A 27,254-nucleotide genomic window follows, 5' to 3' on the forward strand; every position below is an offset into this window, starting at 1 on the left:
AATATCCCTTTATCATATGGGCAAAAAAAAAAAAAGAGAAAAATGTTAAGAAGACTAGAAAACTACATAAGACAATAAGGTATTTCCCCTTTCTTATTCTGCTATCCTAGAGGAGGATTTTATATCTTTTTCTTAAAGCTAAGATACTATAGTGAGCTGAGAAAACAAAGTGAACCATCCACATAGAACTAAAGACACATATTTCCGAAGTATAGACAGTTAGAGGATAATAGCTTATTCCACTGATACTAAATAGCAGAAGAAAGGAAAGAGTAGAAGTTATAAGTAATAAAGTGGAGAGAAGAGTAAGCTGAAGGTCTTTATAAGACTAAGGTAATAACTTAAAATGAAGGTGGAACTAAAAGGTAAGTAACTTCCAAATGCCTTCTCATCTATTTGAAATAAGCCTCAGCATGTTAATTCCTGTTTTGATTTTTCAGTACCCTCTTTCTCAAAAATAAGTCTGTTAAAGGTAAAATAATTTTCAAGGGCAGAAATTTCAAAAGAAGTTGGACTACATCCTTACATTAAGAATTATTTTTGCCCTAATGATCCTCCTGCATTCTTTCCATGATTGGCCAGTAGGTCCTGTTTCATTTTTAGTAAAAGAGCATTTTAGCCCTTTTGAAACATTATATTTAAAACCCATATAAAATGTTCACTTTCTTATATACTTTATTGGAACTGTAATCAAAATTTATTATTTATATTTAAAAACTATGGAAAATATATACTTAAAATGTGGTTGCTAAAATAATTCCATTCAAAATACAGGGTGAAATCACAGAATCAAACATAGCTTGGGCCCTAATAAATTAAAAATATTCAAATTCTTATTAGGATGAAAGAATATGGTAAATGATGTAAAGCTTGCTCAAATGCTGATGAGGGGTTTTGCTTTTGTTTTGTAGACTAGTGTTATTTTACAGCACATGCAGGATATCTTCTGTAAATACATTTTGGTGAATTTTTACCAGTAATTTCAGTCAATAAAAAATTTGTCACTTTTATCTCCTTATACCAGGTTGTTGGTGTAGCCCAGGCCATCAACAAGAAATCAGGAAATGGTGGGACATTTACTGAAAAAGATGAAAAGGTACCAAAACTTGTGTCTGGCATGAGCCTATTTAGGAAAATGCTTTTTCTTTGTAGTATATACACCTCTAGGATTAACTGTTGCTGAAATTGTTGGTCATACCAAAAGATTAGAGTTAAAAATGATCTGAAAGGTTCAAAAGTGTATCTTAGGCTAAATGGAACGATGATTTCACTTCTGAGTACTTGTGTTATTCAGTCAGCAGAAACCCCCAAATTCCCTCCTTGCTGTGCTGCCAAGCCTGCACTAGGCATGTTGGGGCCACACAGAAGGTGACTTACGGCATTTTAACTATCTCCTTTACCTTTCATCACTGCTATCGAGATCCAACCTTGAGTAAAACCCCATAACAAACACTGCTACAAGTTCAGCACTTTTGGTTGGCTAAAAATTGGAATTGCCTCCTGGTGTAGCAAATTTCTGAATGTTTTATAAGCCTTGCACACAGACAGTGGGGCGCCAATGTGTGAATTCAGGCTAGATGATGTAAATTTAGCTTCAGAGAGAGCAACAGTGAGCATTATTTTATTATTCTTCTCGTTCAACTCTGAAGGAATACCTTCCACACACCTCATTGACATGCTTTCCATTTAAGGACAAAAGCCCTTAAAACTGTTGAAAAATTCATTCTATGAGTAGGTTTCATTATTTCTCCTATTGAATAAGTAATTATGTGTATATCATAGCCTACTGAATTATTCCTATTCCCAAGCCCATTGCTGTTTATGTTATTCCCCTGAAAATTAGTAGGAGCTTTTGAATTTGGAAGACATTCAAACAAAACAGTTATTTTTATCTCTATGCTATAGGCTCTGTTGGCACCTGTGTTGCTCCCCTTGTTATAATTGCTTCGGAACATAGCAAATACTTTTTAAAAATCAGAGTAATAGACATCCAGGCTCCTGTTCTGTTCATGGCACTTGAGAATATTTGGTGTGAAAACATGGTTCCTGGATTGGCTTTATATTCCATTATTATATTTATAATCCATAAATATGACTCCCTCTTGAATCGATTTGAATTTTTAAGGCTCTATCACATTGTGGATAAGGTATACTGTCTAAATATTTATTTTATATCAATAATTCATATAATTGTAAACATATTACCCTAGTATAGTAAAAACGATGATAGATCCATGTTAAAAATGACATATTTAAAGTAATGTTTGCAACCTTATATAATATTTAACTTTATGCTTTTATTGTGGATATTCTTTTAACGAGTACATAAGCTGTTGTTTGCTGCAGTAATGAGTTACAAGCTATTCATATAATAGTTTCAGCGTAGATCCAAGTCTTAATATCATGGAGAGGCTAAACCAAATTTTGCATAGAATAAATTGTAACTTCAAGTGGTATAAAGAGGTCTTTATCTTAGTTCCTCTCCTTTTTCTCCTTATTGAGTTATACCTAATTTATACCTTAGGAGACTATTCCAGCACCTTTAGCTAAGACTTGGTTTATATCATCCTAATTTTATGTAGAACAAACATCTACTCTTTTGGCTTTCTAACTGTAAATATTTGGGGATCTGTATATCAGGCAATATAACGAGACTGTTTTATATACAGGTTTTATTTGTCTATTCTCTTATCTGTTTTTTAGGACTTTGCTGCTTATTTGGCATTTTGTGGTATTGTTCTTCATAATGCTCAGCTCTATGAGACTTCACTGCTGGAGAACAAGAGAAATCAGGTCGGTCTGATTACTAAAGAAAGTGTATAGAAATACTTTTTAAAAATTGTTACATTTTTATCAAAGTAATGTATGCAGATTATTAAAAATTTAGATAGTACAGATTCAGTTTCTCAATACTTTATTTTTTCTACTAGTCATTTCTATTTCCTATTTTCCAGGCTTAGTTGTTTATCTTGTTAGACAATGTTCATTAACTTGGGAGATGAGGATTTATTTGACTTACACCACACCTTACTTGTCATTATCCTTACTGGAATCATTCTATCACTGTTTTAAGTCACTGTATGGGTTGCACTTGTGTTGTTAAATAATGGTTTTAGGTCTTGCTCTGTCAACAATAGATATTACTCTTGATTTCATACTTTGTAAGATGGGTGTCTTAGCATCCCCTGTTCTCTTTATCTCGTTTTCCCAACTACCACTCCTTAGCCCTGCTTTTCCCATCTGGACTTTTTCTTTTACAATTGTCCACATTGGTAATATATACTGTTCTACAACCATGATGAACTTTTCCTGGGCTTTGTCTAGGTTAATTCTAAAGTTACAATTTTAAAGAAACTATTTATAAGCACTATAATTATGTAAATGTTGTTCATATTACCTTTGTTATAGAACTTTTCATTTTTCCTGATGTTTCTGAATTTTTTTCCTTGAACTCTTTGCTCTAATATAGCCTCATGTTCTTGTTTCCACCCCTCCCCAAACTCCATTATATTAGGCATCCTGTTGAATTCCCCTTCTGCTTCTATTTGGAGAAGTCCAAACTGAGGTTCTCCAACCTTTCTTCTTCCAAGCTAAACTATTTAGCCCTATGCCTGCTACACTAGTGTCATCATAGAACTTTTCTTCATTGCTTTCTTAGAAGGATTCCACTATCTTTGAGATGCCCTACTTCTTTCTCACTTCCTTATTTTGTTGCAGCACATTCTCAATTAACTACTCAAGAAAGGATATTGGTAAAGTAAATTTTCTGAGTCCTTGCATGTATGAAAATATGTATTGTACTATCCGGCCACTTTGGCTGGGTATAAAATTCTAAATTGAAAAATCAATTTCTCAGAATTTAGAAGTAGTGCTTTGTCTCCTAACTAGCATCCATGTTGTCCTTATTCTTGGCTCTTTTGTAACTATTTTATATTTATTATCTACAATATAAATATATAATATAATATATAATACATATTTTGTATTTTTATATTATATATATATCTATTTTGTCTATGTGTCTATAAGCTTTTCAGATTATTTATATTTGCTTTTGTAACTTAATTTCACAATATTATTCTTTTTTCATTCATCATGCTGGCATCTGTATGTTGGTTCATCTCTTTGGAGGTTTAAGCCAAACTGTTCACTTCTGTGTAATTCTTTTTTCATTATTTCTTTGATAATTCATCTTCTCTACCCTATATTTTCTGTTTAGAATCTGTGTTAATAAGATATGTGACCTTCCATTGCCTTTAACTGCAGTGTTCTCCCTGTTCTATTGTTGCCATCCTTTCATCCAGTCCCTATTTTTACAAACAGATGTGATCACACCACTTCTTTCCTGCAGTGCATCACAGTTTAAACTGCTTCAAAAGACATACAGTACTTTTCAGGTTCTTTTTCTGCTTAATGTTGCAATCGCATCTCCCAGTTCTCTTTATAGTCTATGCTCTTATAAAACCTGATCAAAACTTTCAGTATGCTACTTTCTCTCAATTCTATTATTTTTGCCTGAAATAGTTCTCTTCCCTATTTCACCTGAATGATTCTTACTCATCTTTCAGACCTCAGCTAGGATAGCATCACCTCCACTGGGTTTTTGGTAATACTTATGAGGTTCAGAAGAAAGAGAAATCTACCAGAAAAAAACACAAAGGAAATTCTTAAGACTTTGTTTACTTTGATGGGTAATATTTACTGTACTCTGTAAAAATATTGATAATGTTGACAAATGTTGATCCAAAAAGTTTAGAACAACATTAACAGTATGTTTTATGTACCAGATAGTGTTCAAAATACTTTATAAATATTATCTTAATCCTCCCAGCAGCCCTGTGATTTTAATGTTATTAATATCCCCATGTTCAAGAAATTTGCCCTCAGTCTCAAAGCTAGGAGGAAAGGAAGTCAGGATTAAAAACTGATTACTCTGGCTTCAGAGCCTGTGATCTTAACAACTATATTAACTATATTAACAGTCAATGGAGGATTCTGTTAATAAGTGGAGACATATTTAATATTTGAATGCAGACTTGATTATAACCTGCTAGGTTAAACAATTTATAACCCATATAAATAATTATGCTTTAATAATTACAAACAATTGCTAAATAATAAGCTCTTAATATTTTTGTCTAGGTGCTGCTTGACCTTGCTAGTTTAATTTTTGAAGAACAACAATCATTAGAAGTAATTCTGAAGAAAATAGCTGCCACTATTATCTCTTTTATGCAAGTGCAGAAATGTACCATTTTCATAGTGGATGAAGATTGCTCCGTGAGTACAGAGTATGACTTCTTTATTTTTAGAGAGACAGAAACTTATATTTCTGTAAACGCTGCTTTTAAACCTCATTTTGGTCTTAGAACCCTCTCTCAAACCCAAATGCATATGAGTATGTATATAAAACCAATCAGGGTATGAGCTATTCTGGTTGAAGACAGGTAGGGGTGGAGGGTGGAGGGTGGAGGGTGCCTCATCACCCTTTTTTACCTCTGTTCATGTCCCCATCCCACCCTCCTGAAAATAATTACCATGGGAATGTGTGTTTCTGCTTCTATCAATGGCCACACTATCTTCGTGGAGAAATATATTGTCATTACAGTGTGCTGACTTTTCACAGTCAGGAATACTGGTGCCCTAGTTGCTATGAACAGACAGACTAGACTCCTCATTCTGAATGGGTTGGGTATAAAAATTTCTTCTTGCCAGAAATTGTATAGAAACCAAAAGGCATAGCCCAGTAGGAGCATGACTAATGGTACCTATAAGTCCCATATTTGTACGAACAATGGAAAACCACTAAACTCTTCTAACTAGTAGATTTCAGTCCACTGATTTTGTAATGTGAAGAAACATTTTCAGGTGTCTGAGAAAAGATAGAGTGTTGTCACAGAGTGCTAGTTACACCAGGCCGGCCGTCTTGAGTTTGCCAGTAGAATCAGGGCCCCTGGCCTAAGGCAGTTTTTCTTTATGCACTTTCTCTCCCTTCTCAACTTATGAACCACTGTTTCTGGGATATTTCTTTTTGCTGTAGTTGTTTGTTTTCTTTTTCCTTTAGTCCCTAAGAATAGGCTGTTCATTTGTGGATTAATAGGAAAGAGAGTGTGGACTACCACTTGTATAGGTCAGTTATAATCTACGTATGATATCTGAAGTTACGTTCTGGGGGGAAGTAGAATAATAAAAGGTATTCAATATCTAATTTATATTAAGAAATTTTAGTTGATTTAAATATAAGGACTATACCGTATGAGCCAACATCTCAATCATTTGGGATGTGTATATATGTCAGATGAATGCATTGTTTAATACAAAATTCTCATTAATACCAAATGAGAACTCACTAGGCTAAAAGGTAATCAGTATTTTCATAGATACTATTTCATATTTTTCAATCAGTTATAAAATCTTTAATATAAAGGTGATTATAATATAGTAGACATCATTTTAAATTTCAGGTCAGAATTCCTTAATGCAGTATGTCACTTAACCTGTAATTTTTGCTCTATGACCCACTTTTTGCATTTAATTTTTGAAAGTTATATGTGAAGCACTACATTTTTTAGACAACTTAAATATCACTTTAATTCATACTCAATGGATACTTCTACCAGGTGTTAACTGGTACTTGGAAATATAGCACAACAATATGCTTATTAGGATATTTTGCTTACTTTTTGACCACTTAAGTTGTAGGTTTTAGAAAAGGAATTAGGTGACTTTATATTCATTTGTATTACATTTATTTGTTGTTTAAAAATACGTCAACAGAGTGAGCAAAGGTGAGGAGGAAAAAAATGTACAGATTTCTTCTATCCCCAAATTAAACTATCATTTTTTTTCTGTTTTCTTCCAATTCTATATAAATAGAGCATGGGTGTAATGTGCTGTTCTGCTTTTTAATGTGATTAAAAAAAATTTTTTTTTCTTTCTTATTTTCGAGACAGAGTATCACTGTATCATTCAGGCTGGAGTGCAGTGGCACGATCTCACTATCGCAGCTCGCACCCTCAGCCTCCCAGGTTCAAGAAATTCATGTGCCTCAGCCTCCCCAGTAGTTGGGATAACAGAAGCATGCCACCACAGCCAGCTAATTTTTGTATTTTTAGTAGAGTAGGGGGTTTGCCATATTGGCCAGTCTGGTCTCAGACTCCTGGCCTTGTGTGATCTGCCCACCTTGGCCTCCCAAAATGTTGGGATTATAGGAATGAGCCACCACGCCTTTAATGTAATTTCAGAAGTATTTCTCTATGTTGTTAAATTTCTCACAGTTATTTTAATAATCACGTAAAGTATTACTGAATGAAACATCTTTTTAAGAAGGAATTCTTTACCTGGGATTTAACAACAATCAATGTACTTAAGCTTAAAAGCCAAAACTTGAGAATTTTCAATAAGCATAAAAAATTTTGAAACTAATAAATCCATCAGTACCTAGAAAAGACAAATAGTACTTGTATAATCATTCTTGCAAGACAAAATCAGAAATTATATGAATGAAACTTTTATTTTAATTAAATGGGAAGCAGTTTTGAGGATGTCATAAAATGAGTACTTGGGTCTATTTTGTCCAAGAATAAGTAAAAATATATTACAAGTATTGGGGTCTTTTGTCAATTCCATAGCATGTATGTCTGTATCTAGATAGTTTTTATTACCTTGTCAAACTTATTTCTCAGTCTGTGTTGTCTGTTTTTAGGATTCTTTTTCTAGTGTGTTTCACATGGAGTGTGAGGAATTAGAAAAATCATCTGATATGTTAACAAGGTAAAAGCACTTATTCTCTACTTGTCTTTATCACATGTATGTAATATTGGCTAAATAGTTATTTCATGACCAGTTTGATTTAAGAAATACAAACTACAGATTATTTTATTGTCTCTTGTCTTTTCTCACATTTCCGGTCCTAAGTCTTCCTCCGTCAAGATGGAGAGACTATTGACCACAGTGACTTAAAGTTGTTACTTTGTTAAGTATTTGTATTTAAATCAAAACTCATTACTAGACTATTATTTTGACAATGTGGTATAAGGAAGGGCCTTTTCTCCTATTAAAGGATTTTAGGAATTAGCAAAGGGCAAAAATGTAACTTGGAGGCAGATGGGGAATTCATTTGACTCAGAAGGTAGACCTGACCTTAAGCCTTTACTGCTGACTTGGGCATGAAGTGGGTAGTCTAGGGAGATAAACCATGGTTTCTCTAACCAGAGAGTTTTCTGATGTCCTGGAATTGGGGTTCACATGGTCATAATTGAATAGCTGACCTTTGTTTCCTTCTTGGCTTTGCTGATCATGCACTGAAGATTATATCCTGTCTTCACACCTGTTCTATCCTAAGCTCCTGTGCCATTGCATTTTCTAGCAGATTTGACATTGTTTTGGTTAGTATTGAATCCTTTTGGAACGTATGAAAATGTGCACATTAATATATATTATTTTAATTTTATGATGCTGTAATACCTTTTTTCCTTTTTGAAAAGAAGATTTTAGAAAGTTTCTAGGTAGGACACATGTAAATATTTGAGTATTTTACTTTTTGGCGTGCATAAATAATGAGTTACTATATATAGATAGAAATATATATATCTATGTTTATATAGTTACCTTTATCTCCATGGGACAATAGGAAAATCAGTATGATGGTCATATTAAAAGTTCAAAATGATTAATTATCTACATGATCTTTTAACATTTGTGGAGCAGCATATCCCTGTGTATTGTATTTTAGGTATTGGCTTTTGATTTTTTCATATAAATTCAGCCAGGCCCTGTAATTTCTTTTAGCAGTAGCTGGACAAATCCAGTAAATTGGTGTGATAGTGACCTCTACTGGTAAATATGCATTTAAAAAAACACAAAAATGTCTTGCTGTATATGTATTTGTTTCTAAATACCACATTCCCTCTCTGTAGGCAAAATGGAAAGTATCTTTCCACTTATTGATTTAATGATTCCAAGACAGTCTTAGAATAAAGATTTTTTTTGGTAAAGGATAAATAGGTCAGTGTGATTACCTTTAAAGAGACTAATTTACATAGATCATTTTACCTGATTTATTAATTGATTTTACAATAATGAAAATAATTTCAACAGTAATAGCTCATGTTAACTAAACATTTAAAGTTAGCTTTTGTTATAGTGATACAGTAAAAGGTCTCTGAGTTTTTTTTATTTTAATAAAAATTAGATAACAGGCCTAATTTTGCAATAACTGAATTTAAAATGGTGTTTACTAATGTTAACATTTTGAAAAAGGGCAAAACTAATATTGATGCTTATTTTTCACCAGCAGATTCTTTATTATGTTTCTAAAACTGATTATTGGTAGGATTTAGGACTTCGATTCTCATTATTAAAAACTTTGCCAATCCAAACTTTGCTGTCTCTCCATTTGATGAAATGCTAGGCAATTTGATGTTATCAGTAAGCAAATCATTCTTTTTAGGAAGTTATTTATCAATTAAAAAGCATAGCTCATTCGAGATTTTTCCAATCAATCCACTAATGACCTCATAAATTAATATACTGAAGATAGTTTTGAAATGTTAAATGTAAAACAACATATTCAGGGTGAACGTTACACATAATTATTAGAAGGATATCATAAGAGGGATAAAGCATAGTAAGCTCTTGGGAGTTGAGTTGCCCAGGAATTTCTGAAGGGAGGCTCATTTCCAGATGGTGGGAAGTTTTAGAATTTTTGTACTTCAATTCAAGAGCCACCCAATTAGAAGGGAAAAAATGAGTATAATGTTGTGCAGTTTATGTTAGCTCTTATTTTGAGAAGTAGGTATTCTAGTGCTATAATTCCATACTAATTAACTTTATGTTCATTCACAAATGCACATTTGTGTCATAAAATGACAAATACATAGAGTTAATCCTTTTAGGTCACTTTCTTGGAATATACATATTAGTTTATACTTGTTATTGATTATCATATTAGAAAATATAAGTGTAATTAAGTGAGTAAAGACTACTACTTTAAAAAATTGTGGATACAGAGTAGAAGAATGTAGAAGTTAGACTGATTGTATTTAAATGTAAGTATTTAAGTTTCACCACGTAGTGGGCTTACTAGCTATGAGACTTCATGTAAATTATTTAATCTCTCAAAGCCTCTGTTTCTTCATCTGTAGTGGTAGTAGGATTATAGTAAGAATTAAATGAGATAATGTATATAAAATGCTTCAGAAAATTTCTGGCATGTAGTAAGTACTTAGTAAGTGTTAGCTATTATTTCCGTGTCTATTGTTTTTTTTTTTTTTTTTTTGGTCTTTGGTTTACATTAGCCTGCAGTGACTCCCATTTAATTCTAAAGCACAGAAATTTATCTTTTCCAATTCCATGTACCTAATTCTGTCATCCCAACAATACACTCATGTACGGTTCATTGATACACATTGTACAAAAAGCCTTAAATGTGTGAGTTAGTCCAGGTCTTCCAAGAAACAGATGCCAAGATTAGATTAAACCTGCGGAAATTTATTAGAGAAAACACCCTGTGGGAACCAGAGGGAAGAAGCCAGGAAAGCCATCAGACCAACAGGAAAGTCTGACCCAGAATTCAGGAGAGGAAGCAAGAAGGAAGGAAAGTTGTGAAGAAGTATCCTAGACAGCTGAACAGTTCTAAGGAAGGTTTGGCAAGGTTGCTGGGAAGTCCTCTAGCTGAAATCTACTGTGAGAAGAATACTGGACCTCCCAGGATTAGGCCTACTTTAGTGTCCCTAGTGTGCTCAGTCTTTTTCTCTGGGACCAGCCCAGAGATGGTGATGGCTTCCAGAGCACAGCAACTTGAGACATTGGTCAGCTACTCTTTCTGCAAGTGGAGCTCTGAGGCACATTCTAAAGGCCATTATAACATTCCCATCATTAAAAGAATGAGATCCATATTCCTTGTATTACCCTTTCAACATCTTTCACTATCTGTCCTAGCCTAACATTTTCAGCCTGAAATCATCATTTTATTCTTGACGATCTGTAACTGTTTAGTGTTTCCCAATTACACATAGAACTCTTCCATGTCAGCAATGTGTTTTATACTGTTTTGTTTTGTTTTGTTAATTCCTGCCTGGAATACTCTACCTTTCATTCCTGATAGCTCTCCTTTAAAAAGTCTCAGCCAGCTGTGAACTCATTTCTCTAACGCTACTTCTTCCCTATTCCACTCCATTTAAGTGCTACCTGTCCATCTTCTCCACCTGTGTGGTGCTTGCATTGTTACACTGTATCACTTAGGATTAGGCTTGACTGTGGATCATGAAAACCCAAAATAAAAATAGCTTGAACAATAACGCAGTATTATTACTGTCTCCTGTAAAAGCCCAGAGGTAGCCAGCTCAGGCTTGGTGCTGTAGCTCTGCCCCACAAAGGCCTTGGGGACCAAGACACCTTTGGGCTTTCTACCTTATTCCCTAGGGTATGGCCCTTTTCTTAAGGGTCAAGGATGCAGCTCCAGTCATTATATCCACATGATAAACAGTAGGATGGGGGACAGGGAAAGAAGGGACAGACAGCAGGTACACGTGTCTCTTAGGAAGGTTACTAGAAGCCATCACAAACACAAACATTTACTCTTACATCCTGTTGTCTAGAACTTAACCAGATGGCAATACTAAGCCACTAGGGTGGCTGAGAAATGTGGTCTTTATTCTGGGTGGCCATGTATGTCCAGACAAACAGAAGGGGAGGAGAATTACCGAAGGACACCTGGCAGTCTCTGCACTAGACTCTACCCAAATAGTCCATGTAATTTAAACACATTATTCATTCTGTTTCAGTCTTCTACTAGATTGTAAGCCCCTATGACAGTTACTGACCTGTGTAAGTTTGTCTCCCATATACTGTTAAGGGTGCCTCTGATGGTTAAGGTATTCAATCTGTATTTATTGAGTTCAGGAACTAAAAATTTATCAACATTTCTTATAGAGTAAGAAACAAACATGGTATCATGTAACTTTAATAAATGTAATGCTCATTTTTCACTTAAAATAACCATCGGAAAAACCTAAAAATTTCAGGGAGTTAAATAAGGTATCAGGTATTTGTTGATTTATAAATAGTTTTTCTGCTTCTCCTTCTGTATATTAACTAGTGTAAGTCTGAATTTCTGATCTCTGACAAATTGCTTAACCATTTTGGATTTTTTTCTGGCTCCTACTCTTAAAATAATGATGATGATAAGAATAATAATGGTTATTGATATGATAATTATCATTTTAAAAGAGATTTTACGAGGATACTTACTTCTCCAATGTACTTCCTTCTCCTGGTGGTCACCTTTTCATTTTTCTTCTTTTCACTATAGCTTCTTATTTTCTTCTCTCTAGGCTGCTGCTATTTATAAAATATTTGTAGTTTTAAACGTTGTTTTATTAAACTAAACCCTGCATTTATATAACCGTTTCTTGAGTGTCACCCAGATAATATGTGTGAAGTAGGACCTCAGGAGTGTATTAGGTCTGATGTATATGATAACTGGCCTACCTTCGCAGACTATCAGTCTAGTCTCAAGAAATACTCAAAGTTCATTTACTCTTATGTCACTCTTCTGTCATTTCCTTTTCATTCTTTTTCATGTATACATAATACTAGACAAGTGGTCAGTACTTGGTTTGACCAAATTTCACTTAAAGTAAAATATACAACAAAGGGAAGACTGAAGTATTTTGACCAGGAACAAGGCCACAGAGTTTGGGAATCTTCATGGAATCACTAGCACTGAAGGACGCCATATGAAACCACTGTCCCAAGAAGCAGCTGGGGCAGGTTGGGTGGGAGGGACAGAAGATAGGCAAAACATTGGAACTTTGGAAACTTAGAACAAGTGGACATTTTTCCTGAGATGTATGCCATTGTCACTCAGTATCCTTAAGAAATTGGTTCCAGGAACCCCTGCGGATACCAAAATCTGCAGACACTGAAGTCCCTTGTATAAAATGATGTAGCATTTGCCTATAACCTATGCACATCCACTCTATATTACTTACAATACCTAATACAATGTAAATGCTATTTAAAGAATTGTTATGTTGTACTATTGTTTAAATGTATGTTTATTTTTATTTTTATTTTTTTTCTTTGACTTATTTTCGATACTGCAGTTGGGTGAATCCAAAGATGTGGACTTGTGGGTACAAGGGCCAACTATATTTTATTTTGAAATGTCTACTATTGTTTGGTTTTCCTACTTCTTTAGTGATATTACTATTAAAATAAGCAGGTCCTTATAGATGGAGTAAATTTCCATAATCTGACCCTCTTTGCTGAATTCATCATCACCACAAAGGAACATACGGAGTTTCCTGATGAAAAAAACATGTTCCATTCTGTTTTCCCTCCCTTGCACTGACACTGTACCCCCTGGCATCAGATTAATCTTTCATGTTCACTCTGTTAAGAGATTGGAACATAAGTGGTAAAAATATCATAAGTTCGTAAAAATTTTTTGAGGAAGATAAATTTTTAATTTTAAAAGTATCATAAAACATCTCAAAGCAGAAAAACTGTGTAGAGAGGAAATTGAACAAAGGGAAAGATGTTAAAGAAGACACGACAAAAAGACAGAAGGAGAAAGAAAATAGACTTGAGAGAAGAGCTTTAAACCTTTTTTCTAAGCTGTTTGATTTTTCCCTTGGTCTTAACATATGTAAAATACTGTTTTATTGGGATGGATAGATAAACCAAATAATGAGGAAGTAAAACAAGCACTGGACCTTTGGCATTCTATAATCTGATGAGAAAATATGACATGAGGGGACATATGAATTTACATTAAATGACACCAGAACTCACCATGCCCATTTGTAATGAGAATAAGGCCATTCACTTTTATAAAACTTGTTGAAAAATTGTGGGATTTTGTTTTTTCAAAACATTTAAATTATAGTAACTGACAATGTTGTGAATCGTCAAACACATTTAAAGCTGCATTTTCCATATAAGTATATATTTTGCCTTATAATTTAAGGCTGGTATTTTTCTCCCTTAATCATTTATTTAACTGTTTGCCTATGCTTTTTTTTAACTGCACAGAGGGAACTCATATCTGTTATTTTCACAGGGAACATGATGCAAACAAAGTCAATTACATGTATGCTCAGTATGTCAAAAATACTATGGAACCACTTAATATCCCAGATGTCAGTAAGGATAAAAGATTTCCCTGGACAGTAAGTAACCCAATTTTAGACTTGAAGCTAGAAGGCTGTTTTCCCATAAGATCTGTACTTACAGTTATTATTCTTGAACTGAAGGACTGGCTCTAGAATTTATTGTTTAGGAATGATCTGTGCTTTCCCTCATCTGAGGAAGGAGAATAAAATAGATCATAACATCTATTGTGAGCTGTACTTGGGTATTTTTCTTTGTACTTTTTTCACCTTTTTAAATGTCTATGAATAAGTAACCATACTGTTTTTAAAGTAATTTAGCTATTACCTACATAATGTTAATGATATTCCTTAGAAAATATTGCTAGAGTTTTGTCTTATTTGCAAAAATTAGTTTCCGTATGGCTTGAACTGATGCAATTGGTAATCTGTCATAGTGAGTAGCTCTGGGAAAATGGGTGTTTGTTTTTCTTGACCTCAAAGCTACAAATATCTGGTTCTCAGACACTGAAAAATTTGAATTATAGTATTTTCTCTCACCTTTTCAGGAAAGTATTGCACTTTGAGGCAGCTGCCTTGATTTTGTTATTTGGGTGTTGTTTGGAGACATTGTTAGAACTTTAGCAATATAGCAATAGCAACAGTGGTATTACTAAAGGACAGGTTTGTAACATGATGCATTTTAGGTGGCATTTAGATTCTGCCCCTCTTGTTAAATTATTTGAAGCATTTACTACACTAGTATAGTAGATACTGTACTTCTACTTCTCTCTTTTTTTTTTTTTTACTTACTTTTAGATATTACTTATTATTACTATAAGCTGCTTGGAAAGTTTAAAGTGAAAAAAAAATCCGATATTTTTAACAAAGTAAAGACATTGCTTTATATTGCATTTGTGTGAACTTTATTATAATTTATACATTTTCTGCTTTCCAATGTTCTCTAGCTAATATAAAAGTTGAATATATAGTGCTTTCAAATGTGTCATATAGTTTCTATAGCATCTAATGGACAAATCAATCTCTTTACCATTTTAGCTGTTTTGTTCTTTTTATTTTTGTTTAGACTGAAAATACAGGAAATGTAAACCAGCAGTGCATTAGAAGTTTGCTTTGTACACCTATAAAAAATGGAAAGAAGAATAAAGTTATAGGTAAAGCCTTTCCTTTAACCTATACTCTAAACTTATTTTTAAAAATGTATTCCCAGCTATACTTCTTTCTTTCAAATGTAAAGAATAAAATGTTTAAAAACAGATAAAAATTAGAATGATAGAATAATTAAAATAATTGATAAATACCAACAGACATTTGTTAAATATCTTATAAACTATGGTGTACTTTTATAATTATTATCCTATTTCAGCAGAATTTTTTGTTTAAGAATGATTGATGATGTATTGAAATTCAGTAGACTGCATAAGAGATATCAAGAGATAATGTGTATTGTTTTAGAGTCTTATTTCCTGGATGTTGACTTTTTTAAGAATGTAGTTTAGATTATAGGTTATATTTATTTATTCATTTAATAAATATTTTTTGAGCACTTCACTGTTCTTGGCAGTTGGGATAAATCAATGAACAAAGCAGAAATCCCTGCCCTCAGGAGCTTATGTTCTTAATATGATTATAGAAAAACCTCTACTTCAGGAATGATGGAAGAATGCATTCTCAGAAAAATTGAATGATGTTTCCTTTTATTGATATATTTGTTTCCTGGTATTGCAGTTATGTAAAGGTTAAGTAGGATTTTATATGCCAGTCATCCATGTTGATGTTTCTGAGATGTAGTAAAAAAGGTCTGAACTGTTAACATTCTCCTAGGAACCTGGAAATAAAGAAAATATGATATCTTTTTAAAGGTTAAATTTAGAATTAAAACTCTAATGGAGCAACATTTAGATATATAAATATAACTTTAAAAGTCTGAATACTTTTCCAGTTGCAAGATTTGACTATAATTTTATTGAATGAGAGTTTTAGTCAGAAAGAAGGGGCAGAAGGTATCAGTAATGAAAATAGAAAAAGAAAAGACAGATATTAAAAGTGACTGTCTAAGTTCTGTGCAAGAGTAAAGTAACATTTGTCCCTAACACAGAGATGTATGTGGAGAGTTGTATCAGTGTGCACTGAGTATTCTGACCACATGGTGAGCCTTCACTAGGTGCAATGGATGCATCAGGTTATAGCCAGTAATATCTTTCCTATTCCCAGTCCCTCTGCCTAGAATGCATCTGTATTGTGAAAGGGATACATCAGCTTAGTACAATTCAACATTCTATGACTCTGATTTCCCTTATTCTGATTCCAGTCCCAGCAATCCAACTTGTACTGATTACTTTCTTTTCCAGTGTAGGTTAACTCATGGGAAGAGAATGCATTATTCATATCTTCTCAAATATACTGGTTGCCCTGACAGTTGTTTCTTATTGTATGAGCTGGACTTGAGGCAATGGGTTGGAGCTGCAGGTGCTTGTACTTCTGTTTCTGGGACAGATCTGTTTCTTTTGGAACATTGATACTATTCTGGTTTTATAAATCAGTCTTGTCAACTTAGTTACTGTGACTCCACCCCAGCAGTCTTCAGTATGCTAATCTAGTGCCTAAGCTCTAGGGTCACTCCTGACCCTGGTGAATTGTGCATTAAAGCTGTTTAGAAACCAGCGTGCCAACCCCCTGCTGGGCGGTTGAGTCAACTTTTCTACAGTTCTCAGAGAAAAAAGTGGAGGCTAATGAATCTGTGAGATCTTTTTTAAAGATTGTCACTGATCAGATCTCTAACATAAGCAATAAAAGAAAACTGCCAAGGGCACCTTACAATATGATACCAAGTAAATGTTATAAAATTTTATTTCCTAGGGAGGTCAAGGGGAAAACTATATTATAAATGTTATGCTGTTTAAAATGCTTTTTTATAAGTATGAAGATTTACTACAAGCTGTCTTTGGCCTTTGAAAATGTGAAATTAAATTCCAGAAGGAATGCATTATTTACTAGTAAGTTGTCACAGGAAGGAAGGCAGGGTGGCAGCTTGCTCCATCGAGTCACATCTTCACTTTTCCCCAGCAGCATTTCTTTGGAATAATAACTGGGAATGGGGAGTGGCTGGAGGAAGTTACGCATCAGGCCCCTTTGTCACTTTATGTGAAGGTAAATGAGAGCGAGTTAGGCGACATGGAAAGAGCACTGGACTAGGGGTCGGACTCACAGCACTGTGTTAGCGCCACTCATCTTCAACCACACTTATGGGCACATTACTCACCTCTGTGGAGTTGAACTTAGTAATTTTTCAGATCCGTTCAAAATTCACATTCTGTGATCCTGTCACTGTGTCAGACAAGTAAGCAAAAAATAAAAAATGACACAATCAGACTTCTCTTGGCATATATTTTGTATCACCCTACTTGATGACAGAGCCAAAAGTAGGCAAATGTTGATTTTGGAGAGAAAAATTCCTTGTAAATGAAAAGAAAGGAAAAAGAAATGATTTCTCTAGTCGGGTTTTGTGTGGGGTGAAGGGAGGTTCTCAAGTAGATCCCAAATATAAGGGGGAAAATTTCCAGTGTTCCCTGCTGCTTTACAAGAGTGACAAAACTAAGAATTTGATTTCTGGACTATACTTATGTATCTACAGTTGCAGCACGGAAAATGTCATGGTTGTGGATAATTTGTCTTACATGTCATAGACCAGATTCCACTATTATGTAATTCTAATAGAGAGTCCCTATAGAGTTACGTGCAGAAAGACAGATGGACACATGTGTTTTTTGTAATCTTCTTCCTTCCTCTCATTTTTTCCATTACTGACATTTAGATGGAATTATAGACATTAGACCACTATGGGGCCTGCTGTCCCATCACATTTATTCCCTGAGGTATTGTTTCCTATCAAATGTTTTCTTAGTGCTCTGGCTAATACACAGTGTTTCCACTACTTTGCTTTCAATACTTTTAAGGAAATATATTTCTCATTGAACGTTCATTTATTTTAACTAATTATTTTCCCTACTTATTATGCTAAATATGCCTTTTTCCCATATTATATTTACCAGACATTTTAATGCCTATTTTTTCCATATCAATTTCAGGATAAATTTTCCAGAAATTAGTTCTATTCCCATTGAAAAATTTTTTTTAAAAGATGCTTAGAACATCTCCACTTTAAATAGCTTGCTTTTTCACCTCCTTGTTAATAAAGAAAAGCATAAAAATAAAAATTACAGTGCTGTACTACACATTGTTTGACAGAGAAATATGAGAAAGAAATATGTATTTGTAAGCTGGTTACTATCTTCATCCTTTCTCGAGTACACTGTAAGAAGGTTCTGTTTTCTACTTCCACAATGAATTTTTAAGTCTCTTACACTTTCAAACTTGTTCTGTTAGCCTATTTGAACTGGCTAAACACCTACATCATTCCGATGCTCCAAATGGCACCCTGTTTTAGTTCCTTTCTATCAATAAAATTTGGGAGACCTGCATGCCTGCAGAATTTTTTTGAGTAGGCCTCAATAAATTTTTGAATCATTGATTGTCACTGCCACATCATCTTAGCTTACTCTGTTAATTTATTTTGGCTTTATTTAATGAATTACTCAGGGTTGGACCTTTACATAGGTGAATGCGTGGAGAGATGAACTGCTCTTCTGTGTGTTGCAGTAGAATTCCAAGGCATAAATAAATATTCTAATGTTATGTCAGCTTAAGTTTTACTAATACTTCATTTTACTTTTCATATTAAATTTTATCACTTGGCAATATCACTATCTGTTCATTTGTTTATAATTGTAGATTGTCTTCCATGGTATACATTGCTCGTATTACTTAAAGTATCTAGGTTTTTTCCCAGTTAGAGAACTGCAAATTATGCTTAGTTATAATAAGCACAAGGAAATAAGGCTGTAGGGTATAAGGGTAGTAATAGGTGGAAGAAAATTAGAAAAAAATGGAATTAAGATATTATAGTTTAGAATTACAGAAGTGAAGATCTATATAATAAAAATCAGTGTAAGGATGACAGTTTTAATAATTGGCTGAAGAAAGACAAAAATAAGGAAAACTTTTTAGTAGCACTAGAAAACAGAGAAGTAGTCTTTAGTGGATCAGAAACACCAGAGAATTCCCGGAACCTGTGAAGTATACGTCATTTGTAAAGACACATTTTATACAACATGGGCAAAAATTGAATAGGGATAACAATATTTCTATCAAACAAAGTAGAATTTATGGTAAAACATAATGTAAAGAATCACCTTTCATTGAGTAAAATTAAAACTCACAGAGGAAAATGTCATTGCCATGAATGCTAATAAACTAAATAGCATCACTGACATACAAAAACTAAAACTGTTAAAAATACACGGAGAAATGGCCAAAATTACCATCATAGTGGGCCTGAAGTATACTTGTCAGCGTTAAATTATAGGAAAAATAAACGTTAGAATTGATAAAAATTAAGTGGATTTAACTGACATATATAGCTTTACTTTCATGTTTCAGAATTTAAAAATACAGATTATTCTCAAATATGTGTCAGAAATCAAGTATTGATGATATGCAACACAAAGTCAGTCATTTCTGAAAAGCAGAATTATTGGCCACTTTCATAGATCACAGTGCATTAAAACTGTTAATATATAACAAAAAGATAAATTGGAAGGAAAAAACTCACTTAGAACCTGAAAAGCATTCTCCTAAATGACAAAGAAGAAATCAAAAGTCATAATTAAATTACAGCATTTTAGAAAATTAATTGTTCTATCAACATAACATAAAACTCAAGGTACATGGTCAAAGCTATACTCAGAGGAAATTATGTAGCTTTAAATATTTTATTATTATTAAGAAATAATGAAAAAATTTTAACTAATCATTCAACCGTAGAAATTAGAAAAACAGCACCTTTCTCTTTCTCACTCTGCTGCCTTCCCCAAATAAATATATACATGAGAAGAAAGAAAGTAGAAGAAAAAATTGAAAAAATAAACTTATGAAATGGGAAGAAATAAATAAGAGATAATGGGCAAACACAATAATAACAGAGAAACCTCCAACAGATAATGAGGATATTAAGAGAGAAATGCAACTAGTAATGAACGAGGGAATGTAACTACAGATACTGAAGACATTTTAAAAGATACTTGATAATACAATGTAGCAAATAGGAATTAACATTTGGTGAAATTGAGAATTTCTATAAAAATTGGTAGTAACCAATACTAACTCAAGAGGATGTTAGAATTGTTCATGGGAGTGATTGAGAAAGAATTTGTTATATATAAAAAAAAGCTATTGCCCAAAGAAATTCTAACCAAAGCAATCAGAAGGGAGGCATGGTTGAAATAAGATGAGACACAGAAAAAAAGGAGGCAAAATAAAATAACTTACAAATTATATTATTGTTAAATGGAAACCCCAAAAAGAATTAGCTGAAAGTACCTGGTCTAGTAAGAGTTTCATAAGAAGCCTAATTATCAAATTATTAAAGAGAAATAATTTTAATATATGCCAAGACAAATTTGTTAGAAAACAATGGAAAAAAACCCATTTACTATAGTAATAAAGAATAAACTTGGCCAGAAATATATGCCATCTATATGAGGAAAGATACAAAATTCTGAGTGACTTAAAAATCATTAAGAAGTGAATACATTTCTGAAATGATTAAAATCTAGTTTATGAGATATCAAGTCTCCCAGATTAGATTTGCATCAATTTTAATATGTATCTTTGTGAAATTTGGATGGGAGTGGGGAGGTTGTTCCTGATCAACATTTACAAACATTGATAATACTTACAACTGGAGGTGTAAAAAGAATCATAGCTGATGGTTATTGCCCTTTCAGAAATTAAATTTAGATTTAATTCAGAAATAAAATGATATAAAAGTAAAATATTTAAAAGTATGGTATAGGTGCTAAAAGACATGCCAAGATTGATGAAACAGAACAGAAAGTCTAAATGTAGACCCACAATCTGGCATATATAATTGTGTTATTGTATATAACAGTAGGGTGTATTTCGTTATTTTTAAGTAAGATACTTTTGAATGAAAGACACCACTTTATGTATCTCCAAGAAAGTAAAATATGATTTCAATTTACTATGACAAGCTATTGATCATAACGTGCATACTGATTTCAAAAATATTAAAATGTGGAAAAAGTAATAGTTGAAACAAATATGAATTTAGTATGTGGTGACAGTTCAGATAATCAGAGAATGGATAACTGGTCAGATGTTATAAGACTCCAATAGCAGTTAGGGGAAAAAAATTAAGTTGGATTATAAGATTAAATGTAATACATGTATAAAAGTACTTGGGAAAATACAGGTTTATATATCACATTAAAATGAGGAAGGCTGTTTTAAAAGCAAGGCACTATAGTTGAATATTGTAAGGATAATTATTTTGGCTCCTTAAAAAATTAAATCTTTTATATAGCAAAAACCTCTCCAAATTAAGACGATTGACAAATGAAAAGTGCAGAAACAAAAGTATTTGCAAGATAGGTGATAAAGGTACATTTTACACTTTAATAAGGCAGGATGCTAATTTTGGAGTCCATGTTAGGTGGTAGAGAGGACATAAGACTGCAAGTAGGGTATAAGCATTGACCCCCTGTTCTGCCAAAGAGCCAGAAGGAAGACTGGTTGGTAACAACATCCAATCCCTTTAATGATGGAAAATAAAATGTAACTGTTTAATTTTAGAAGCCATCTAGTCCCTTCAGCATAATTTCCAGAGGTGCCTTCAATGCTAACCAGCTCTGAGAGCTACTGTGATGACCACATTTTGAGTACTTTATGAACTCTATAATATTAGGTAGCACTGATAGTTTGCTGTCTAACTTCACTACTTCTTGGTTTTCCCCTAATGTTTTTGAATATTGTTTTATTTTACGATTGCACTTATTGGTGGGTTTTTGCTGAATGGTTCTGTTTTATTTTTGGTTTGGCATTAAACATTTCATTTTTAAATATAAATGATTCTGAGTTTGTATGGTTTATGAGTAATGTGGTATCTCAAATTTCCAGTTTTAAATTTCATTTTTGTACTCCTAACTCTTTTAGATCATTAAGGAAGAAGTTGTGAACACTCTATCTGTAAATGTGCCCAGGTTTTTAGTTTTCTTAAACAGGGAACGCCATTTGTTATAAACCTTCTTTTTCTTGATAACTTTTTGTTTTAACATGGGTATTTTTGCTTGATATGATTAAACTTTCTGAAGAGTGTAAAGAGATCAATGGGATTATCATGAATGCTATTTAAATATGGCTGTTCATATCACTTTCAAAAGAGAATTAATTTATATGCCTAGATGGATGGTTTGTCTTCAGTACCCATTTGTTGTTGTTGTTGTTGTTTTCCCCAGAGCTTAACTCTGTGTCTATAGATCTATATCTATAATGGTGGATCATAACATGGATATACTTTAGCTGTTCTGCTCTGAGCTGTATTTGTTACAGCAGAACCTTGATATTTCTACACATAACATTCCACTTAAAGGACTTGCAAACAATTCCAAAGGTATAATTTAATGACTCTTAATATATTCATTCAGTGAATTTTGACCAAGGCATAGATTTGAAGTGCTGTACTAGAGAGACACTTAGCTAGGTCATAAGCCTCGCAGATTACTTGGTATTCACATAACCCCTCTGTGTTGTACATTTCTTGCTATACGTGTAGTAATTCTTAGGAAGTAATTTTTAAAATCTTGTTTTTGAAAAAGGCTATCGAGTAGGAGAAAACTTTGGTAAAACTGAAAGGCAATTCCATTGCGATGTGAGGATAAGGGCATGAAACGTGACTCTCAAGAAAATATGATTTGGGAGACAGAAGCCTGTGTAAATAGTTCCATATTTATAATTTGGGGATTCACAAAGGTTGGAGGACATAACCCTTGGTTTGTTTTTGTTTTTTGTTGTTCTTGTTGTTTTTTTCCACACACAGGATATATACGTTTAAGATAATGAATGCTGATTGCCATTTAGTATATGGCTTTTACTTGCAGTATCCAAATTCATTATATCTTGTTTAAAGTTTCCCTTGACTATGGAATAATTGATAGAAAAGTAACTTACGCAGCACTAATGCTAATAGATAAGCATATAGATGTCTTTACTGTTTAAAGTAGATAAACAAACAAAAAGAGCAAAAAGGAGAGTCCAGATCATTTATAGTATGAAAAGTAAAGAAAGTAAACATTGATGGTGGTAAAAGAGCTTAATGTGCAACCATCTTCCAGACTCTATGAAATCCTTTCGTGCTCCAGGAAAAATAAAGGATAATAGACTATTATAGTCTTCATGGGAAACTAGTTCAGTCAGAGCTGCAATTCTACATTCTTTCATTAATTCAGAAAACATTTTTTTAGTTTTACTATATGCTAGGCGTTTTGCCAGCTGAAGAAATGGAGCTGAAACAAATAAATAAAACTCTAAGCCCAAGATACTGACAGTCTAGAAAGAGAGATAGAAATAAAATTTGCTATGATACACCAACTGGTCATGTTAAGGGAACAGAAAAATGCCTGCCTCACCTGTAAGTTAGAGGCCTCCTGGAGCTCACTGTGAAGGAGGTATAGGGATCAACTGGTGAGGCAGGAGGGAAGGCAGTGGGGAGCAGTGCACACCTGTGGAAAAGCATGAGCAGAGGTGTGGGCAAGCAAGATGCAACCAGGGCACTGCTAGCAATGATCTGACAGGTAGTATGGCAGTTGAGAGTGGCCCTTGTGGCAGGCTGAGCTGGGGATTGAATTTTAGACCCACACATACCAGCTAAGTGGCTTAGAGCAAATGATGTAACCTTTCTGAGATTCAGTTTCCTCATCTGTAAAATGAGGATGGTCACATCTGCCTCGCAGAATAAATTGTGAAGACTAGAGATCATGTGTCTACCAAAGTATTTAGCACAATGCGTATCCCACAGTGGGTACGTGGTGGAAGTCTGTTATTATATACTCAGAGACAGAAGTGATAAGGACTTTAACAATACTTTGTTTACACAGAGGTAGGCTGGGTCACCAGAGTGGCCTCTGTGAGGTCACTCCTCACAGAGACCACTAGGCTCAGAAACTCATAGAACAACCACTTCAGTGAAGATGTTGATGTTCCTAGATTTATCCTAATGTTCCATTTATGTTGACTACATGTTTGACTTTTATTTCTAAGTAGTCATTTTTATTTGCATACTTATTTGCAGCGTCAAAAGTTTTCTGCAAATTTGATTCTCCTAGATACAGAGGCGTAGATTTGAAATTTGAGACTTCCTATGTCAGTTGCCTCCTTTCTGCATTCTATTTTGTGTGTGTGTGTGTGTGTGTGTGTGTGTGTGTGTATTTAAACTTCTGGTTTCTCAGTAAGGAAAGGAGATCTGTTTGACCCAAAATTCTGATGTACATCAGAATTGTTCTCTTGGCAAGTGTACAAAAATCCAATTAGTTCCCAAAGGATAAATTGTCTTTGGGGACTCAACTGCTCTAAAATTCATGACCGAGTCTGGAAGAAAATAGTACTCTAGGATTTTTTGAACGCCAGCAATGTACATTTTGAACTATGTGAAACTAGTTCTCATATAAATTCTGTTTACTTCTCTAGCTTGTATTTGTGGGGGTTAATTTGCTTATTTTGACACACTAAGCATTCCCAAGAGAAAAGTATAAGACAATCTTTGGGTGTGTTTGTTAAAGTCCACAAAAACTATGATAATCAACAATAACATTTGCTCAATCTCTTGGATTGTTATAGGGGTTTGCCAACTTGTTAATAAGATGGAGGAGAATACTGGCAAGGTTAAGCCTTTCAACCGAAATGACGAGCAGTTTCTGGAAGCTTTTGTCATCTTTTGTGGCTTGGGGATCCAGAACACGCAGATGTATGAAGCAGTGGAGAGAGCCATGGCCAAGCAAATGGTCACATTGGAGGTGGGTGAAGTTTAGGGACCTCTCACTCCAGACAGCCAGACATTTAGCTTTGACCTTTCCCTAATAATCACTCATGGTGTGTGTGTGTTCGGTCATTATGTCCTCACCAAAATTTTGTGATTCAGATGATGAGATCCTTATTATCCTCAACTAAAGAGTGAAAGAAACTAAGACTCAGAATATTTAAGAAACTTGTCAAATGTCATATAACCAAACTACAACTCAGGATGTTTATCCCTTTAGGCCTTTGCTTTTTCTGTAGAAAGCAATATTGACTTTAATAATCATTGACACAGATAACTACTGCCACTTATCTGTCCCTTTCCCATTGCCTGAGCCTCCCCATCTTTCCGTGAGAACAGTTGTGAAAAAAAATTAACAAACAAACAAACAATAACAAAAAACAGAAACCCCAGGCACTCTTAAGAGAATTAGAAGTGAGGAAAAGAAAAAATAAAATCAATGAAAAGCATGAAGAGTTTTAACTCCTGGAATCATCTGAGAAACTATTTCAAACTACAAATTTATATACCCTACTTCTGGAAGTTCTGATTCAGCAAGTCTTGGGTAGAAGCTTGGAATCTGTATGACCACCAAGCTCCCCCAAGTGACTGAAGGTGCAGGTAGCGAGTGAAGAAATCACTGGCTCCCAGGGACCGACCGAGGAATGCTCTTTCTCACAAAGGACCGGCCAACTCCAACAGGGTCAGTCCTTTCTATATATGTTTCACGAACTGCCTTGAAATTATTCAATTGATGTAACATGGAGATTTCTTATCTAGTTGAAATTAGAGAAAATCAGTGTTTGGGATATAATAACATTTCCCTCAATCTCTCTTAAGTACATAACTAACCTAAAGAGCTAGAGGGACGTATGTTATATAAAATTTACCAGATGGTACCCTTTACTTTCTATGCTGAATATATTATACTAATAGGTTTGCTATAGTATTATATAAAAGACGTTCAAATATAAACCAGTGGAAATCTGTTTCAAGTATATATGTACACATATACACACAAGTATATATTTCAAATATAGTTTCAATTAGGTACATGTACACATGTGTACAAATAGCTTTAAATATACATATACACATATATACATATATCTGTGTATGTGTTTATATATTTTATATATAATATTTAATCTAATTTTTTCAGTTCCATGGTTTCTCATTGAAAAATTTAATTTAAGCTATCAATTAGAAGTTATTTCTTTTTTTTAATGTTTTATTATGGAAAGTTTCAAATATATACAGAAGTAGAGAGAACAGCTTAATAAGCCCTCACGTCCTCATGATCCATTCAGTAATTATCAACCCATGGCCATTATCACTCCATCCATTTCCACCTTACTCCTCTGCACTTCCCTTCCCCTCCCATTGGCTTAGTTTGAAGCAATCCCACAGTTTGTATTACTTTGTTCAAAATCTCTGAATATTTTCCTGATTGAGACTTACTTCTATCTTTGTAGCTCTCCTTCAGTTAATTATATGGATAATTAGGCTTTTACCTAGTATAAAAAGTTTTTTGTTTCAGGTCATATGTGAAGTCATTTCTATGATCATAGATACAACTTTGAAAGAAATGGTCCTTTCTTTATGAGGCCATTGGACAAAAGCCAAGGGCACAAATCCCTCAGGTCTTCAAAAGATACTGAATTATTTTGACTTGGAAATTGTGATCATTCTAATAACAATAAAACAATGATGACAATAAAAATAACTAAATTTATCAAATGTTTCAAGTGTATTCTAATGCTTACATGTATTAAAACAGTTAATCCTTATGCCCCATGTGTAAGATGTTATTTTTATCTTTTGTGTGTGATAAAATTTTTTTAACTTAGAATGTATTATGTCATTTCTTTATTCATGTATCCATGTTGCACTGCACTTGTTAATATTAGTCTAATTCATGGTCACAGTCTTACCTTTTCTTGGGGAACCACCACTATGGTCTCAGTAGCAACAAGTTATAGCCTTGACCCATGAATTTCACATGTACAGGAGACAGCAGTTGTGAGTTTCTTGAGGTTTCCTGGTGATTAATGGTTCAAATGGCAAAAAAGATGCAATGTAGTGCAGTATTGTAACAGTTCTAAATCATAAGATGGTACAAATATGTATCATTTGGCTTTAAATTTTTCATTACTTAAAATTTTAAAGACTGGTTGAAGAAATACTGGTTTGGGTTGCTGAATTAC

General features: G+C 33.6%; 1 protein-coding gene and 1 long non-coding RNA gene across 4 annotated transcripts in view; one reads left to right on the plus strand and one right to left on the minus strand.

Annotated features, from left to right (window-relative positions):
* PDE5A (phosphodiesterase 5A, cGMP-specific) overlaps nucleotides 1–27,254 on the plus strand; it is a 134,888-nt gene that overhangs the window by 61,323 nt on the left and 46,311 nt on the right. For all 3 annotated transcript variants that reach the window (XM_011952703.1, XM_011952706.1, XM_011952705.1), the window contains exons 4-10: nucleotides 1,025–1,096; nucleotides 2,704–2,793; nucleotides 5,143–5,280; nucleotides 7,706–7,773; nucleotides 14,069–14,177; nucleotides 15,184–15,271; nucleotides 24,870–25,045. In XM_011952703.1, coding sequence (XP_011808093.1) covers nucleotides 1,025–1,096; nucleotides 2,704–2,793; nucleotides 5,143–5,280; nucleotides 7,706–7,773; nucleotides 14,069–14,177; nucleotides 15,184–15,271; nucleotides 24,870–25,045 — 741 coding nt within the window. The remainder of the gene's footprint in view (nucleotides 1–1,024; nucleotides 1,097–2,703; nucleotides 2,794–5,142; nucleotides 5,281–7,705; nucleotides 7,774–14,068; nucleotides 14,178–15,183; nucleotides 15,272–24,869; nucleotides 25,046–27,254) is intronic.
* The window catches only part of LOC105519354, a 54,340-nt gene continuing 42,880 nt past the window's right edge, over nucleotides 15,795–27,254 (minus strand). Inside the window, exons 5-7 of the long non-coding RNA XR_001002953.1 lie at nucleotides 23,663–23,755; nucleotides 17,380–17,444; nucleotides 15,795–15,945 (exon numbers count right to left, since the gene is read on the minus strand). This is a non-coding gene — a long non-coding RNA (uncharacterized LOC105519354). The remainder of the gene's footprint in view (nucleotides 15,946–17,379; nucleotides 17,445–23,662; nucleotides 23,756–27,254) is intronic.

This window comes from Colobus angolensis, unplaced genomic scaffold, assembly GCF_000951035.1.
Source record: "Colobus angolensis palliatus isolate OR3802 unplaced genomic scaffold, Cang.pa_1.0 Scaffold345, whole genome shotgun sequence".
Classification (NCBI taxonomy): Eukaryota; Metazoa; Chordata; class Mammalia; order Primates; family Cercopithecidae; genus Colobus; species Colobus angolensis.